This window comes from Arachis stenosperma, chromosome 5, assembly GCF_014773155.1.
Source record: "Arachis stenosperma cultivar V10309 chromosome 5, arast.V10309.gnm1.PFL2, whole genome shotgun sequence".
Taxonomy (NCBI): Eukaryota; Viridiplantae; Streptophyta; class Magnoliopsida; order Fabales; family Fabaceae; genus Arachis; species Arachis stenosperma.
The window spans coordinates 19430084-19449649 of NC_080381.1; the positions used below are offsets into that span (position 1 = coordinate 19430084).

The 19566-nt window shown below is 37.4% G+C and overlaps 1 protein-coding gene across 1 annotated transcript; it reads right to left on the bottom strand.

The window, feature by feature from the left end:
• Positions 1 to 1127: 1127 nt before the first annotated feature.
• LOC130980529 (uncharacterized) lies at positions 1128 to 2812 on the bottom strand. The gene is made up of 3 exons (XM_057904198.1): positions 1442 to 2812; positions 1261 to 1396; positions 1128 to 1156 (listed from the first exon to the last, which is right to left on the bottom strand). The coding sequence occupies exons 1-3, from the start codon at positions 2810 to 2812 to the stop codon at positions 1128 to 1130; spliced, it is 1536 nt and encodes a 511-aa protein (XP_057760181.1).
• Positions 2813 to 19566: the final 16754 nt, after the last annotated feature.

A 19566-nucleotide genomic window follows, 5' to 3' on the forward strand; every position in this document is an offset into this window, starting at 1 on the left:
CCCTGGGATTAGCAACAAGGGACCTCGGGTACAGATGGCTCGCATGCAGATCGACTTGCTACAGCCTCGGCAGGTACGTAAACAGCACTTCTGCGCATCTAAACTCATTGTTTCACTTTATATCACTTAACTGAAAGTTCAGACGAATTGGTTTTGTTTTTTGCAGTTCGTATGGATGCCGTATAGCGGATTGGACGTCATCCAGGTTGTTCATCCTGAGGTGTTGGAGCCTCGGCATACGATGTTGTGGCGATGCAGGACGGCCCTGATTTATTTTGCGGTTGTCGAGTGGCATCAGGTAGACAGAGTTTTACCTCAGTTTGGCGGCGTTCAGCCCATACCGTCTCCCGCCCTGAACATCGACTTCCTGATGTCGAAGGACGGGAGAGGAGGTGACCGTTGGTTCCCGGCACAGTACCCCGATGGCATCTTTACTGGCAGGAGCGTGCTGATTATATTCTACAGTTTGACATCGTGCCCGACCCTGGTCCGTCACATGAGTTCTTGACATGGTGGTATCAGCACGGGAAGAGGTTTTTATCGCCGGAGATGTTATTGGGGGATCCGAGAGGTGTTCCTATTCCAGATGAGGCGACGCAGAGGGGTGCAGGCCGACTTCCAGACATGGACCGGGTAGAGGATGTTCCTGACAGACGTCGCATTGAGAGGAGAGCACAAGTTGGGACACGTCGTAGCCAGCGTGAGTGGAACTGGGTAGATCAGGCTATGGATGCCGGAGACGACCCAGTTAGGGGTGTGGGTAGAGGTCGTGGTCGAGGAGGCAGGAGGAGGGTGGGTGCTACTAGACATGGTGCGCAGATGCCTCGGGGAGGTGATGTTGCGGGAGTTCCTAGGGCACATCAGGGCGGGCATGATGGTGGGTTCCCTGGAGCAGGTATGGGAGATCCCACGAGTCACATTGATGCTGGGCTTGGTGGTGGAGGTCTTGGAGATTACTTCGTAGGTGTTCCCGGTGATGATCATACCCTTCAGGATAGTACTCCATGGGTGAGTCCTGGCTCGATGTTTGGAGACTTACTTGCTAGTGATGGCATTGTGCACGAGTTTGGTGGACCACATTTCCTTGAGGATATCCGGACCATCATGCAGGAGGATATCTGAAATAACTAACAGACCGTTGTGCCTCCAGGGCTGCCTTTATACCGTTGTGCCTATCTGAAATAACTAACAGACCGGGCTGAGGTGTCACGTGCTCACGGAGGTGGGAAAGAAAGAAAGACCATGACTCAGCATTCTCACCCTCAACTAGTGCAAATGCCACGGGTAGGATGTTCGAGTTTCCGTCTTGTGCAATGGCGATTAGCAGTGTTCCCCCATACTTCCCATATAAATGGGTGCCGTCAATACTCACCAAAGGCTTGCAATGACGGAATGCCTGGATACAAGGGGGGAAAGTCCAGAACAGCCTATGAAAATAAACCTGAGAATCGTCAACCTGTCCCCCAACTCGAACAGGGCAAGTCCTGAGGACGGCTACAGTGCCAGGCATCGTCAGCTGCACTCCTAAAACCCACCTAGGGAGCTCATTGTACGACTCCTCCCAGTCCCCATATATCACGGCAACGGCCTTCTGCTTCGCCATCCATACCCTCCGGTACGTAGGCCTGAACCCAAAGTGTGCGGCCGTGGCATTTTGGAGCACCTTGATGTTCACACCTGCATGAGCCCTAACCATCGGCATAACGAAGGTGGATATGACATGGTAGTCCAGACTCCTATGGTCGCTGGAGATGGAGCTGGCAAGACATGTATGCGGTCCGTTGTATCGCTTCACTTCCCAGATACCCTTCCGCTGTCGGAGACTCAACCGAATTAGCCATGTGCACCCATTCCCAAACTCAGAACACTTTCCCACGTACCTGCGATAATCAGACTCAACGACCTTGTACTGGACCCCTCGACGGATACTGTACGTCTTCACACTCAACAGCGCCTCATCTTTATCTTGAAATTGTTGGCCAACCTGGAACTCGTTCATACCGGCAGACCCCTCGGTATCTCTAGCACCAAATCCTGAGGCCTGCAGAACATCATCGTCTTGCCGCATGGCATCAAGGTCCAATGAGGAAAAATGGGGTGGATACTGCTGTGTGCCAGAACTAGATCCACCTATAGCCCTTGTCGGAACAGTAGTCCCAACATCATCGCCGCTTTCATCAGCGATGAAATCCGGCTCCGCGTCATCGTCATCTGGATCATCAAACAAACCATCACCAACACCAGCCGGTGTGGGACAATGTACCTCGGTGGGAATATGTTCCCCGTGCCGAACCTCGTCTCCAACATTGCCGCTCAGATCAACGGCAAACGAAGGGGACGCAACAGGCTGCATCGGTGGCTCATACACAGGAGCAGAGGATGAAGCAACAGCAGGTCTCGAGCTCGAGCCGGCAACCGCGGCTATAGTAGTGGCATTCCGGTTCGAACCACCCGAGCTAGATACCACATCAACCAACTTAGCCAACAACTCCGGTGTCCTTACCTCGGGAAACTGCCTACGAGAAAGAAACATAACCTGCAAGTCCTCGTCACTACCGATTGTGAAACAATCAAACTTCACGGTGTCATGGAGCACCGCTGTAGGAATGCGGTAGAAAAACTTCTTCACCCTTTTAACGCCTGCAAGACCCAGCTTCTCCAGCACAGAGCTAACAAGTGCATCGTAGGTGGTTGTCGGCGTCACGATAATACATAGGGGATCCTTATCAGTGAACTTAACGCCGGACCGAGTTTTTCTCTTAATGGACCCTCTGTAATGTACCAGAACTAGGAAACTCTCCTCACTAGCCATCTCCCCTCTTTGTTGAGAGCAACATGAGTTCACACCTTATATATATAGCCCTGGCTCACACTATATATATATAATTCGAATCTATATGTTTCGAATTATCTAATGTCACAACCTAACCTAGTAATTCGAATCAACTTGATTCGAATTACTAAACAATCTGCCCTCCTAGTAATTCGAATTAACTTAATTCGAATTCTATAGTTGTAATTCGAAACAACTTGTTTCGAACTTCATTGATTTTGGCCGTTCATACTAATTCGAATCAAATCGATTCGAATTACGTTCAAATCAAATTCGAATCATATTGATTCGAATTATATAATAATACGTCCTGGTTGATTCATGTATTGATTTTTCATTTGGCTGATTTAGGTAAATTTGAGCTCCACTTGGCTCATTTCAGTTTTTTACCCTATATAATATATATAATTTTAATATATAATATGTATAATATATATAAAATAATTAGTAAATGATTAATAATAATGTATCATATTTAAATTTTTTACTTTAATTCATATTATGTATGTGATGATGATTATATAAATTTTGAAATTTAATTTTATTTATTGAATTTTAATAATTATAGGGGTGGGTAAGAGCGGGACGGATACCCGCAGAAGCAGATTAGAATTCAACATTTTACTACTCACAGATAAAAACATGACAAATTCTATACAAATGATTGTACGACTGGACGAGATCAGAGAACAAAAACCCGCATTACCACCCCTAATCTTGTGTGAAGAAGTCATTCCGTCCTTCTTTTCTGCTTATAATCCTTGGATACGTAGAATATTGTGGCCGTGGAAGAGCTTTTAAATTTTGTTTTCATTTTCTTTTTCTCCTTTTTTTTTTAAATCTAATCTAATCTTTTAGATCAAACACTTTATTGACTTGTTTTATTCTTAATGTCATGCTTAATGGAAACTTATGTGTAGACTAAATTTGGTCTGTATTTTGATTTTGGAATTCATCATAAATAATGAAAGACAGCTCTTCTTCCATCTCTTCTTTTATTTATTTATTTATTTATTTATTTATTTATTTATTTTAATTGTGGCTTTGATATGTCTTGAGTAGTGAGAGTCAGACAAGGATTTACATGTTGAGATAATATTTGTTGTTTTAAGTTTTTCGCAAAAACGACATCGTGCAGGTTGGATTTTAGGGTTTTTTAATTGTACGGACTAAACTGAGTAGTAAACTAAAATTTTTGCTAATTCATATAACCATTACCCTTTTATTCTAATATTCTAGGTAAATTATACCATGGCAACTTAATATGCTAACTCATTGCATCGTTAATGAAAATTACTTTAAGGATAAATGTGAATCACAATTGAATATTTGAGAGTTTTATTAGATAAGTTAAAATTTGAGATCCAAATTGAAATTGAACTCTAATTTCAGGAATCAAAATAGATATTAACTTAATATATGTACGATGAATTATAGAATTTGTTCCTCTTGCTTTTAACATTCTCTTTTGTACTAATTTTAAAAGTAAATAAATTAGACTTGAATTGCAAAAATTTAATTTAAAGTTTACATAATTTGACGGACTGTGGATAAATATAATTAAGTTTATACCATTGTCTTGTTTGATTATCTATGTATATACTAAATTAATACATTACTATTAATTTTAAATTTTTGAAAACTCTGTGTTATATTAATTTGATCATTAAATATAATCATAATTCTTGAAGATGTATAAATCCACATCAAAATTATTATGTTTAGGGTTCAAAACCGAATACATTTCTTAAATGCTTGAACTGAACAAAACACAAAAAAATAAATATAAGAAGTATAATTAAAATTCTACAATTTACAAGGATTGTCTTGTGAAAGGAATCACGCGTTTGGGACACGGAATGTAAAAGGAATATCCGAATATCCGACGTTTACAATTTACAAGTTGAGATTGTCTACTTGTATGCATCCTATTGGTAAGTCACATAGATAGTATTTGCTTTTAGATATTAAAATTGAGATAAGAGAATTGAGATTTAGTATTATATTTAATAGTTAGAATATAAAATTTTAGTCTCTTTTAAAAAATAAAGAGTATACGCTGACTGACGCTGCATCGTAGGACCCAATTTATTGGAGAATATGCAATTGGATGCTTTCCTTGGGACAGAACTGCTCCAATCCCCACACCTGAAGCATCTCATTCAATTACAAATGGTAACAAAAAATTCGGTAGTGCTAGGACAGGTTTAGAAGTAACAGCAGCTTTGAGTTCCTGCAACGCTCTTTCAGCCTTATCACTCCACTGAAAACTGTCCTTCTTTAATAAATCAGTGATGGAGCTGCCATAGAAGCGTAACCTTTGATGAATCGTTGATAATATCCCGTAAGGCCCAAGAATCCGCGTAACTGTTTCAGATTCTGTGGCTGCTGCCAATCCAAGATTGCATGCACCTTGTCCTTCTCCATATGGACACCATTACCCGAGATCGTGTGGCTTAAGTAATCAATCTCTGTCACACCAAATAAACATTTTGACAACTTGGCAAATAAAATTTCCCTTTGCAGCACTTGCAATACTGTCTCCAGGTGCTGGAGATGAGAATTCCAGGAAGGACTATAAACAAGAATATCATCAAAAAACACTAAAACAAACTTCCGCAAGTAAGGGCAGAAAACGTCATTCATTAGGCCTTGAAATGTAGCTGGCGCATTCATCAATCCAAATGGCATTACTAGCCATTCATAGTGCCCTTGGTGGGTCCTAAATGCCGTCTTGTGTCTATCCGCAGGCTGCACCAAGATTTGATGATAACCGGACCTTAAGTCCAATTTAGAAAACACAGTAGCACCAAACAGTTCATTCAAGAGTTCATCAACAGTTGGTATCGGAAAGCAGTCCTTAATAGTGATGTTATTTAAAGCCTTATAATCCGTACAAAATCGCCAAGTTTCATCTTTCTTTTTAACTAATAATACCGGAGAAGAAAAAGGACTCTTACTAGGTCGAATGATACCGTCATTCAACATTTGCCGCACCATCTCTTTAATTTGGGCCTTTTGACTGGGTGGGTAGCGATATAGACGAACTTTAACTGGAGTGGCTCCTGCAACTAGAGGAATGCAATGATCGCTCTGTGGTGGTAGGCCAGTAGGTTGAGCAAACACCTTCGAATAAGACTGCAGTAATGCAGCCAAATCTAGCCTGATATCCTGGGGTAGCTGCATAGAATCACCACCTGCAGTTGTTGTCTTATGAACTTGAATGGTAAATGCTTCAGCAATCACATTGGTGTGGACCATTCGCTTAATATGATAGAATTGAGCCGGAGCTGGCATGTGAGATTTGTCCCCAAAAACTGTCACAAACTTTCCATCATGAAGAAACCTGATACATGAAGAATCATAGTCGACGATATGGGCCTTTAATATTTTTAACCAAGTCGTGCCAATAACCAAATCACCCCCGGTAACATGTAGTACATAAACTTCAGGAGTATCCACCTTAATCCCCTGAATTGTTACCTCCAAAGTAGGAATACACCCCTCTACTGTCATCATATCAAAATTACCCACCATAACTCTAAACCCAGGTGCTGGCTGCACTGGTAAGTTCGAAAATTGGGCGATTCTGGGTTGTATGAAACTGTCAGAACTTCCACTATCAATAAAAGTTTGTATTTCCACCCCATTAATGAATGCTTTGATGCGAATGGTAGCGGGGTCAGAAGTGCCATTCATTGCATTGTAAGACAGCTGGTGATCAACCACCTGCTAATCCAATTGTGGCAACAACTCTAGAACTGTAGCAATAACAGTCAGAGGTTCTTCTATAGCATGTTCCCCATTTTCCTCCAACTGAAGCAACATCAAATGCTTATGTGGGCATTTGTGGCCAGGAAAAAAAATTTGCATCACACCAATAGCACAGACCTTTATCGCGTCTATTTTGAATCTCAGCTGAGATGAGTCACTTGACTTGGTTACGATTGGGGTTTGGTAGAGTTCTCAGAGGTGGTGTAGGTAATAGAGGCGGTAAAGGTTGTCCGGGTGGGGTTCTGTTGGAAGTGTTTGAGTTTTGTGGTTGGAGTGGTGGACGATAGATTGATGGACCATGTGATGGTTTAGTGTTGGTGGCAAATTTATCCTCGTAGAGACGAGCTAAACTGATAGCTCTCATTAATGAAGGAGGGCACTGTGCTTTAACTTCTCGTCGCACATCAGGTTTCAACCCACTGATGAAGCAGTTCCATAGGGCATCCGGGGGCTCGACGTTGGTGCGATTTGCCAGAGCTACAAATTCAGAATAGTATTCAGTAACCGAGCCACTCTACTGCAACTTAAACAAAATCTCGCAAGGAGATTCGAACATAGAAGGCCTAAACTCAATTTCAATCGCTCGTTTAAGCTAATTCCAAGAGCGAAATGGTGCGGTATGCTACGACATTTGAAACCAAGATATCGCCATCCCTGACATGTGAATCGCGACAATCCCGATTTGTTCTTCCTCTGGCACACGGTAAAATTCAAAGTACTGATTAACAGAGAATATCCATCCCAATACGTCTGTGCCATCAAACTTGGGAAGATTAAAGTTCACCCTACGATGCGGTTGCGCATTCCGAGAATGTTCATAACTCGAGCTCGACCCATGAGGCGGATGCTGATGCGTACAGGATTCCTGGTTAATAAGTTGTGCGATGGAGGCCTGGATAGCATCAAACTTGGAGTTAGACAACTTAGTAGCGCGGGCTCGCTCCGCACGATTTTCGTCTATCACATCCTCTAACATCTGAAATAATTTTTTTATGTCAGCCTCCATGCCCTTCATACGTGTGTTATCCACGACTGCCATGGTTAATAAAAGCATCAAATGGTAGGGTATGATGCAACTGACTTTTATAATGACTTAAAAAAAAAGGAAATGAAAGTACGGTAATGGAAAAGGGTTCTGCAGCTCTTCAATAAAACAGTATAGAAAGGAATTATTAAAAAGTAGTCATTGTAAAAGTAAGCAAAAGATAATAAAGCGGTATAATAATCGAGGAGAATCGCAGGACAGTTTCCAAGATTCAACAATGTCCTGGGAAAGGGAGAAAGAAAATTCATAATGATTTCAGAGAAAGTACAGAGAGGTTCAGAGAGAATCAGAGAAAGTAAGAGATAGATGACAAATTACCACAAGTTCGTTACCTAACAAACTCCTCCAGCCTCCTATTAAAAGTTCTTTCTCTCTTGCTTTTTCTCACTTCCTGAATTGGTGGATTTTGCGCAACATGTCCACTCTGCATAACTAACTCTTTTTCTTCATTGAGTGCCAGCTGCTCCTCATTATTGGAGACTAATTCATCATTAATTCCCCTAATTGTCGTAGCTTTATTTTTCTCCCTTACATTCCATCCCCAAATCACCTTCATCTCTTTCTTTATCTCTTTCTTCTTTTTAATCTTCTTTTTTCTCATCTCACTCTGCGCACTCTTCTCCATAATCCAACACTCACATTATTTAAGGTCATTCACATAAACAAATAGAATGGAACGTAATATTGCATGAATGCCCTAAAACCAAATAGCTTACCTGCATGTCTGAATTTCATCTTTAATTTATGTAAATTTAAACTATCAAACTCGATTTAAGGTTTCTCAATGTAAATCAAATGAAATAGATTTTATTTACTAGAGAACAAGCTTTAGTCAAGTAATTTGAAACCAATTGTTTCGATTTACTCCATATTATTAAGACCAAGTAAATTGAATCTAATAGACTCGATTTACCAAACACGATGAGCCAAAATAAATAGATTCAGTTAATTTGATTTAGGGTACGAGTCTAAGGTATATAAATACGAGTAAAACGTTAAATTTTTATTAGAGTGCACTCACAATGGTTAGTGGGGATTGTTTTTTAGTTCTTGTGTACTACAGAAGGATGATTAAAAAAAAATGCGAGAGTAAATAAAATTTATTGATAAGAATCTGTTGAGTATTTTTATCAAACTTTATATGAGTTTTGCTAAGTTTTAGAATAATATAATCCAAAAATTAGGACTGTATGGTATGAAATGGGTGGAGAAGTTATTTTATAAGATTCTAATTTCTGTTTTTGAAGATGGTGTGAAGTACGACTCATTTGTAATAGACAATGACAAAGATTTGTAAGTTTTGTTTCACTCTCGTCCTCATTTTTCTAAGGTAAGAACCCATGAGCTATTGGCCGAGTTTGGAGATGTCACATGTAGTTCAAGAGAATGAAATCAGAATCCTCAATCTGTAACAATTCCAGGAGCCTCTAACTTAATGCTTGTTAGTACCTCTTCATTTGTGCCTATCATTGCACCCAAGGCAGTTTTGGTGGTATCTCCGTCCTTCGTAGCTGATCTCAACCACGATGGCAATGGAGAAATAGGTGATAATCGATCTTTCGATCATATTGCTATTGTGATGGCGTGTACTCCTGTTATGATCTTGGTTTTAGGGAGAGAGTAGAGAACTAAATGCCGTTGAACATGTACTGCAAGATGACGATGATGAGGAGCCCACTATGATTGATGAAGATAGAAATAATGATCTAGGGAGGAGTATTCTATCTGGGGGTGGTGGAGCATTAAGTTCAAAAAATCAACCATAATATCTCCCGCAATTTTTGACTTTAGACGTAGAGGCTATAACACAGCAGGGGTTCTCGAATGTAGAATCCGGATTTAGGACTAGAGATACACAGGATACAACAGGTTTAGCTGAGTTTTATACTGATCAGCAGTTTCAGAATAAAGAGGAAGTCGTCTTGAAGTGAAGACTTATAACATCCGCCATGAGTTGAGTATAGAGTGTTGGAATTAATTAGATCATATTAAGTATCATAAAAAGTGTAAGAAATTTGGAAACGGTTGTAGATTGTTGATTCGGATCACTATTCACCAGCGAAAGAGTATTTGTGAAGTAAGAAAGTATAATAGACTTCATACATGTCTGACCACGTCGATATCTAGTGATCATGGGAAGCTTGATTATCATGTTATATATATTTTCATCCTTCCTATGATCAGAGCTGATGTGGTTGTGTCGATCAAGGTACTGCAGCATATGATTGAAGCACATTTTGGATTTAGACTGACTTACAAAAGGGTTTGGTTGACTAAGCAAAACGCTGTTGTACAAATTTATGAGAATTGAAAAAAGTCATACAATGAGTTACCAAGATGGATACTAGGTGTGCACATAACAATGTCAATAGTATTGCAGTATTGAAGACGAGTCCTGTGCAACTTGGAGATCAAGTTGACAACTCATCATCTTATTTTCATCGATTTTTTTTAATATTCCCATTATGTATCGAGACCTTTAGACATTGTAATAAACCGATGGTTAATATTGATGGAACCCATATGTACGACAAATATAGAAGTACAATTGCTCAAGAGGATATATAAAATTGATTTACTACATATGTAAATCAAATCTATTTATTCGATTTACAAAGAGAAACTTTAAATCAAACTTAATAACTTCGATTTACATAAAATAAAAATAAAATTCAGACATGCATGTAAGATATTTGGTTTTAGAATATTCATATAATATTAATATCAATTTTATTTGTTTGCGTGAATTATCCTATTATTCAACTACAATAACAATTCATCATCAACCATAATAATAATATTTACACCGTTTAACAACAGCAGCAAGTAATATGCAAGCACACATTATTAATTACCATGCACGAACTGTGATCGATTCAACAGAGAATGAAAGCAATTAGAGATGATGGATAGTAAGTAGGTCTGACTTGAGTGGTGTTGTGCTGTTGTGTATAAATATTATTAATATACAAGTTAGTGGATAATTTATGTGCCAAATATTAAATTGAGAAATTTTTATTTCAAATAAAAAAATATATTTTATATTTTATATGTTATTTTACCTACACTATATCTTATCAGGTCCAGTCATACACTAACACCATATATAAATTATTAGAGACATTTTTTTTAATGTTTAACAAAAATATAAATATTTTTTTGGTATATAAAAATAAAGTGATTATTATGGTATTTAAAAGATAACGATTAATTTATTAAAACAAATTAAAAATTCATATTTAATTTAAAAGTATAAAAATAAATAATTTTTAAATATTTAAAATTTATTACCAAAAATAATTAGATTAAATTTAAATAGCAAGTAATAAGCATGTAAAATTTATCTAAGAATAAATAGTATTATGTCTATTGTCTAATACTCGTTGAAAAAAAAAACAGGGAAAAAAACTTCAGAAACTCAGAATTGATATAGTGGTAACTAAGGAAGGTAAGAAAGTTAGTGTCTGTATTTGCTTCGTACCTAATACTTACATTAACGGTCACTGTTAAGAAACTTAACGTCCCCATTTATTTCATCCAACCGCCGTTACCTACTACTAATAGATTTTTTTCATTATTTGATTATAGTCTTTTATGGTTGAAATTAGATAAAATATTAAAAAAATAAAATTTTTTATAACAAAATAAAATTTTTAAAAATTAAATTAAAATTTATATATAATTTAGGGAGTCATTGCCTCCTTTTTTCATTACGAGGCTCCACTTTTATTTTCAGTTGATTTATAATTATTCTTACACTGTTATTTTTATTTGCTAAAAATAATTATACAAAATAAAATTATTGAGTTTTTTATGTATAAATTAAATAAGATAAAAATTTACAAAAAATTATCTTTATATAAAATTGATATTTAAAAATTATTAGATGCGATTTCATAAATTTGATTAAATTATCATCTATCGCTAAAAGAAAATCATACAAAATAAAAGTTAGTGTTTTTTTATGTATAAATTAAATAAGGTAAAAATTCACATAAAGTATTTTTATATGAAGTTAATATTTAAAAATTGTTAGATGCGATTTGATAAATTTGACTAAATTATTATCTAACAATATTTAACTATCAATTTTATATAAAAATAATTATATGTGAGTTTTCATCATCATTAAATAAATATTCTCATAGTCACAAAAAAAAAATATTCTCATGAAAAATTACTTGTATCAACTGTCAACTATTTTTTAAATACTTGAAAAATGTCCATATGTAGAAAAATATATAAATTAAAAAGAAATAAACGTTAGCAACTAGAATTTATATATTTGGCTGTGACCTTTTTTTATAAGCGAACTTTTTATTGGAAATTAAAAAATGTTCATATATAGTTACAACTTTATTTTAAAAGTAACCTCATATTTATGATTTATGATTGCGACAGTAATAATTGCTAATATAATATATATATATAGCACGTATAGGTTAATAACAAGAGTTAAGAGATTATTGGTGTGAAAGATAAAATCGTTGGGGAAGATTGCTGTTTTTGCCAGCAATAATAATAAGTATTGATAGCACAACTTAACCTTAATAACAATAAGTTAGGGTATTTGTTGCAAAAGATGAAAGTGTTATATATCGCTAATATCATAGTAATAATATATATAAAGTTTGATAATAAAAAATTTTCAGCCAAAATTTTTTATAATTTATTTTATTTATATAATTTAATAACAGTTTGATTTTTTATGTCATTCTCTTATTAATTCACTGATATAAATTTATATCAAGAACTAAAAAGAATTAGAGATAATCAAAGAGAATAGAAGAAAAAATAGAGTTTTTAATTACATCATGTGTATATCTTACATTATTACATCATACTCCTATTTATACTATAATAATTCTCTAATTAAACTAACCCAATACGAATTATATCATTATCCTACCCTTTAAAACAACCTTGTTCTTAAGGTTGCGAAAAAAAATATAAATCCTAATAAAATGGTAAAGTCTCATTACAAGTAATAAAAAAATATCAGCAATCCTAAAATAATATTGTCTATGCTACTGCTAAAAAAATTTTAACCACCGGAGTTCTATTAAAAAAATTTTTGTTCAATCCAAAACCAACAAAATGTAGTTACCGTAGAAATATGAAAAGGGACTAGAAAAACTGAAACCCTTAGAATTAGACTTGAAGTCATTATACCATCCATCACTTGCTAATTTTGGACTTTAAAAGTTAAAATTTGACTTGACCTACAATAGAAGCCCAACTCATTGTTAGGCCTCAACATCTCTTCCTCATTCTCATAGAAGAAGAGAGTCGCGTTGTTGTTTCTCTGCCTCAGAGGTGCACCCGCCGCCACCCCTGCATCCAACCCACAGCCACCGACCAGCGCGAGCTTGCATGGAGGAATCAGAATTGCCGTCCAGTTGTAACATCCTACCACACAAAACTTTATACCTAGGATGTAAAATAGAGTTGGCGAGGTGCTACGACTTCTAAAATTAAAATACATACATATAAAGGTAGAAAGAATATAATAAACTAGGAGTCTTGAATAATGGGTAAAACAAAATCGTGAAACAAAAAGTACAATGATCTAGAAACGGAATAACTTGCGTGTGAAGAAAACTATAACTATCAAATATAAGATAATAAAAGTAGGAATAGAGAGCCAAAGATACAAAATAACAAGCTCCCTACTTAACCCGCGAAGTCAAGGCTGGTCGGAGAATATTTACATGTATGTATATACATATCCAAAACCCAAATGTACATAAACAAAATCTCCATAAACCTCTAAGAGGATCAAAAGAACAAGTTTGCGGAGAGAAAGCTAAGAACATATGCCAGTAACTACTTCGCTTTGGGAGCCCAGACGCCTCTCGACATGCATCTAAAAAACAACAACATAGTATAGAATTAGAACCGGAGGTTCTCAGTATGGTAAAGGTGCCACACACATAATATATAAGGCCCTAGGAATGCCAGAGGCAATCCTAGAACACCGACTTTCAGATTTTAGAGCTTAAAATATTAAACAGAAGGCATAAAAGGTGGTTTTCTAAGAGAATCTAAACTTAACTGAGCTTAATTCTAAATCTAAGTCCCGTACTACTATTCTTCCGTACCTCCATCTCCGTCAGCATTTCACAGACAAATAAACAGATAAGGGCAAGAACAAGAAGGTTACAAATACTGCAAGTAACAATATACATTTAGCATGGCAAATACACTTAGGCACACCCAGTTAATGCACAAACAAGTAATTCAAGTAGTATGCACATGATGCATGCCTGTCCTATGACTAATGAGGCTCATCTGTCGGTTATCCAGCCAACCCGACATGTCCGAAAACCTTAGACTGTCCCTCGACGTGCATCCCCAATAGTCTATGCATAACTTTTTCTCAAATAATCAATATTGTTCAATGGGGGTTAACATTCCCAGGAATTTATAAGTGCCCGGTCACTCTTATGTTGTAGGGTCAACAGAGTATCGAGCTTTCAACCTAGTACATGTGGTGGCAAGCCACGGCACTATATCCAGAGAATCTCGTATCCCATATCATTTAATCATTCAAGCCAAGTATCATACATGGTTATTCGTTTGATTATCAAGTCAAGTATCATACATGATCATCTGTAACATTTCAGAATCAATTCATCACTTTTCAGCTTTACTTCACCTCCAAGTTATCACCATTTCCTAACTTCATCTGATTATCAAATTTAACACTACCATTTATGACCAAAGGAATCAAAATAGAGGTATAGAAGTTTGAAATAAGGTTTAGAACTCAAAAATCATGTTTGCTGGAACAGAGGCCACGCGTACGTGTGGCTCACGGTACGCGTGGGAGTGTGAAAGCGCAGCTCGCGTGCGCGTCCCTTGTCATGCGAATGCATGGATGAAAACTTCATGTCACGCGTGCGCGTGGACATGCTTACTAACCCCTACATGTGCACATGGCATCAGTCGCGAATGCATCGCTAAAATTCCATTCCACGCATACGCGTGGGCCACGCATACGCATGGACGTACGTTCTCTTAAAAACTAGATTTCAGTAGTAGAGCTGCAGAATCATATATATAGCTTCTTGCATTGTTTAAATTACATATTCCACATCAAAATTTTCGACGGGAATAACTCAATCGTTTTAAATCATTTTTCTTCCGTTTTTGAAACGGCATAAACTTTATGAACCCAATTTTCATTTAAAACGAATTGAAATTAATTTAGGGTTCCGGAAGCCAAATTATAGCCCGCCGAAGTTCAGTCCAAAACCAAAGTACAACAAATCTCATAAACCTCTTTTCATTCAAAATCTCAATTACCATTCATCAACATACCTACAATTCTCAACTTAATAAGTTCTTCTTCATCATCAAGCAATCATCACAACAATTTATTACTTAAATCAACAATGATACACATTCTTTTTCCTAAAATCCATTAAACATTACCAACCAACCAACAATCATCAAACCACAATAATTCATCAAACCTTTAATTATCCACCAAGCCAAATCAAGTATATCCAATGTCAAGATACTAAACATTATATATATACACCTGCGTTCCAACTTATCCTATGGTCATCTAGTCTAAGTTTTCACAGAATATTATATATTAAATGCAAGAAACCTAAACCATACCTTGACTGGTTCCCACGTAATGATCAAGGCAATTTAATTAAAACAAACACGGCCCTTCCAAAACAAACACATCCCTTCCAGAATTCAATAAACACTAGGCTCAGCTTCCTCCAAGTTCCAATATTCATAATTCTAAGCTCCAATTATTTATTCACAACCTAATACACATTTATAACACATATATACCCAATTTAATTCCCAAAACATAAATTCAACAAATTAAATAGGATTTATAATATCCTCACCTTACCCAAGCTTCACATAAACAAGAGTGAACGTTTTTCTCAAGCTAATTGGATCGTAAAACATCAAAGAATAAAGATATTCAATACCCATACCATACTTTCAAGAATTGGGGGAAAGGAGTGGATGGGAGTATTTAATGACTTACCTTTGAAATTGTTCTGGTAGGAACGTAGAGCTTGACATGGTGGACGCGTGGCTGCAAACAATGCGGCGATCGGAGCTCGGACAGAGGAGCTACGGCGAATTGAAATTTGCCGTAAGGGTATCGGTGCTTCTCTTCTTTCCTGCCGCGTTGCTGCTTCTGTTGTGTTTATTTGGAGGAAATGAGCTTTAGGCTCTTTTAAATGCTGAACCGATTGGTCCCATGGGCCCAATTCAACCGGTTTGGCCCGTTCGGTCCAATCTTGGACCGTTTTCTTTGAAATTAGTGTCATAATTCTCGTTTCGATGAGCTCTATCCTAATTTAGTATTATTTTCTCATTTCTAATCTTCTTTATTAAAACTAATTTATCGACTAATTATTTACTAATTTAATGGAGTTTACATTCTACCCAGCTAACAAAGAATTTTGCCCTCAAAATTTAAATGTAGTTACCTGAAAAGAGATGGGGGTAGTCCTTCCTCATATTTGATTCAAGTTCCCAAGTGTGTTCCTCAATACCAGCCCGACTCCAAACTACTTTTACCAATGATACTTCCTTTCCACGCGATTAACGTTGGTGTCATCAATTCTTACCGGAATTAATGGAAGTGTTAGATCTTCTCTCACTTGAATCGGTTCTGGTTCCAGAACATGACTTGCGTCAGAAGTATATTTCTGATGCTGTGACACATGAAACACATCGTGCAAATTTGAAAGATATGGCGGTAAAGCAATTCTATAAGCTACCGGCCCAATTCTTTTCAGGATTTCAAACGGTCCAATATAACGGGGATTCAGTTTCTTAGTCTTAATAGCTCTTCCCACTCCAGTGGTTGGTGTAACTTTCAGAAAGACTCGCTCCCCTTCCTCAAATTCCAAAGGCTTTCGCCTTTGATCAGCATAGCTCTTCTGATGGCTTTGGGCTATAAGCATTCGACTATGAATCTTCTTTATCTATTAAGTAGTTTCAGCTATCATCTCAGGCCCTAACAAACTTCTTTCTCCAGTTTCATACCAACATAGCGGAGATTGACATTTTCTGCCATACAGAGCCTCATATGGAGCCATTCCGATGCTCGCATGGTAGCTATTATTATAAGCAAACTCCACTAATGGAATATACCGATCCCAGCTCGTCGGCTGGTCCAAAACACAAGTCCTTAACATATCCTCCAAGGTCTGGATAGTTCTCTCTGATTGACCATCTGTCTGAGGGTGATCTGCAGTACTCAAACTTAACTGAGTCCCAAATGCACGCTGAAAGGCTCCCCAAAACCTTGATGTGAAATGAGGATCTCTGTCAGATATAATGGTAGAAGGCACGCCATGCAACCTGATAATCTCTTTCATATACATTCGAGCCAATTCTTCCATTGTGCAACTTATTCGAATGGGGAGAAAGTGAGCTGATTTTGTCAGTCGGTCCACAACCACCCAAATAGCGTTACAACCAGACCGGGTTCTAAGCAAACCTATCACAAAATCCATTGCAATACTCTCCCATTTCCATTGTGGAATCTCTAAAGGCTGAAGGGTTTCTGATGGTCTCTAATGCTCAATCTTAACCTTCTGACACGTTAAACATTTAGATACAAGCAATGCTACATCATTCTTTATTCCTGGCCACGAACCATCCTGACCTTCTGACACTCTCCACTGTTTTCCCTATTCAACTACTGGTAATACATTACGTAACACTTCACTATCTCGATGAGCCTTCAGAAGTTCTGATTTAAAATCACTTGAAATCTGCAACTGACTCAAACACAGAATGTCAGATTCTTCTTTAACTCCCAAATTCAAACCTTGAAATACCTTTAGTAACTCTTCTTCTCATAACATCATCCAAGCTGCATACAAAGACTTCCGACTCAGGGCATCCGCGACGACGTTCGCTTTTCCTGAATGATAATTCAATTCAAAATCATAATTCTTCATAAGCTCCATCCATCTCCTCTGACACATATTCAACTATTTCTGCTAAAAAAATACTTTAAACTCTTATGGTCTAAGAAAACATAAAACTTAACGCCATAGAGATAGTTCATCTCAAGTGGCCTTAATTGCCGTGAGGTGTATGCTACTACATTTCGGTGCTGCATCAGAACGCACCCTAAACCCTTTAATGATGCATCACAGTATAGTTCAAATGGTTCATTTGGCAGGCAATATCAACACGGTGTAGTCGTCAATTTTTGCTTCAATACTTGAAAACTTTCTTCGCACTCTAGAGTCCAGACAAAAGGCATAACCTTCCCAGCCAACTTAGTTAAAGGTAAAACGAGCTGTGAAAATTCCTTAATGAATCTTCGATAATATCCCGCCAAACCTAGGAAACTCGTGATCTTTGTCACTGAAGTTGGTCGTTCCCATTTCATTGCTGCTTTTACCTTAGCAGGATCTATAGTTATTCCCTGCTTGCTCACTACGTGACAGAGAAAGTTCACCTCACTCTTCCAAAACTCACATTTAGATAACTTAGCGTACAACTTTCTGTCTCTCAGAATTTGTAGCATAGTTCGCAAGTGATCAGCATGCTCCTCCTCAGTTTTAGAGTAAACAAGAATATCATCAATGAAGATAATAACAAACTTGTCCAGGTACGGCCGGAAAATTCTGTTCATATAATCCATGAATACTGCCAAAGCATTAGTTAACCCAAAAGACATCACCCTATACTTATAATGACCATAACATGTCCTGAAAGCAGTTTTCAGAATATCTTCATCTCTAACCCTTATCTATTTTAAACCTATCATCACTCCAAACTCATCCACTCTTCTAAGTTAACTAAATATTACTCCGTCTTAACAACTAATAGCCTTCGACCAATCATCGACTTGGGCTTTACAATTATCATTGTGCGTCATATATTACGAATGAATATCACATATTAATGCAAGGAAGTTCGAAATTCAACTACCAGTTTATGATTACCTTGGGTCTGAGAATCGGATTCAGCTGCATCCCGGTGTTTCCTGTGTGAACAGTCTCGAGCCATATACCCTGGCTTTCCGCGCTTATAGCATTCACCTAGTCACTGGAGCAGTCTCTCTATAGCCTTCATGTAACATCACCCACTTCATGAAGTAATTTTCTGCGAATTGACTCTTCTCAATCAATTCAGTGAAATTCGTTAACCTTTGCGGATACACGTAGTTAAAGATGTCTCTCCTAAGTCCTTTCTCATACTGAGCACACTTCCACTCCTTATAGTCGGCTGGATTTTCTTGATAAACTCTTGAGAGACGGAACAAGTTGTCGAATTCACGGGTATAGTCAACAACAGACATATTCTTTTACTTCAGCTGCATTAACTCCAACTCCTTTGCATTGCGAAGTGCGGTGCAAGAAATATTTTCCGTAAAATTTCGTCTTAAATCTATTCCAAGGAACATCTGTTAACTCTACCTGTAAGGTATGACATAACTCCTACCATCATTTCTGAGCATCTCCCTTCAACATATAGGTCACTATTTTCACTGACTGTACTTCAGGAACGTGCTGAGTGTATAAAAACCTCTCCACATCTTCAAACCACCGATCAGCCTCCAATGCATTGCCATTTCCATTAAACTGGGGTGGACCACTCTTAAGGAAATCAGTAAGGGTCATAGACCTGTAGTATTGACCTACATTGCTTGTACCAGCACCCGAGCTTCCATCTCGAGGTCTTTGCATCGGTTCGGTCCTAAGATTTTCCCTCAGGGCACCTCGCTCGGATCCGCGAGATGACATTTGGTCCTTATTCGCACCAAACAATTGATATTAAGGTGATCAGTCTTAATATCTCAAGTCTAATACTTTAAAATCCCAAATGCATGCTCACAAACATATATGCTACACATACCAGTTGGATATCCTAGGTAGCACATAATCATACACAGAGTATGCAC

Coding starts and splice junctions, on each gene's coding strand:
- LOC130980529 (XM_057904198.1), bottom strand. CDS start 2,812: ATGGCTAGTGAGGAGAGTTTCCTAGTTCTGGTACATTACAGAGGGTCC. Junction 1,397..1,441: donor GACAGGTTGACGATTCTCAG/GTTTATTTTCAT, acceptor CCTTGTATCCAG/GCATTCCGTCATTGCAAGCC. Junction 1,157..1,260: donor GGCATTTGCACTAGTTGAGG/GTGAGAATGCTG, acceptor AACGGTATAAAG/GCAGCCCTGGAGGCACAACG.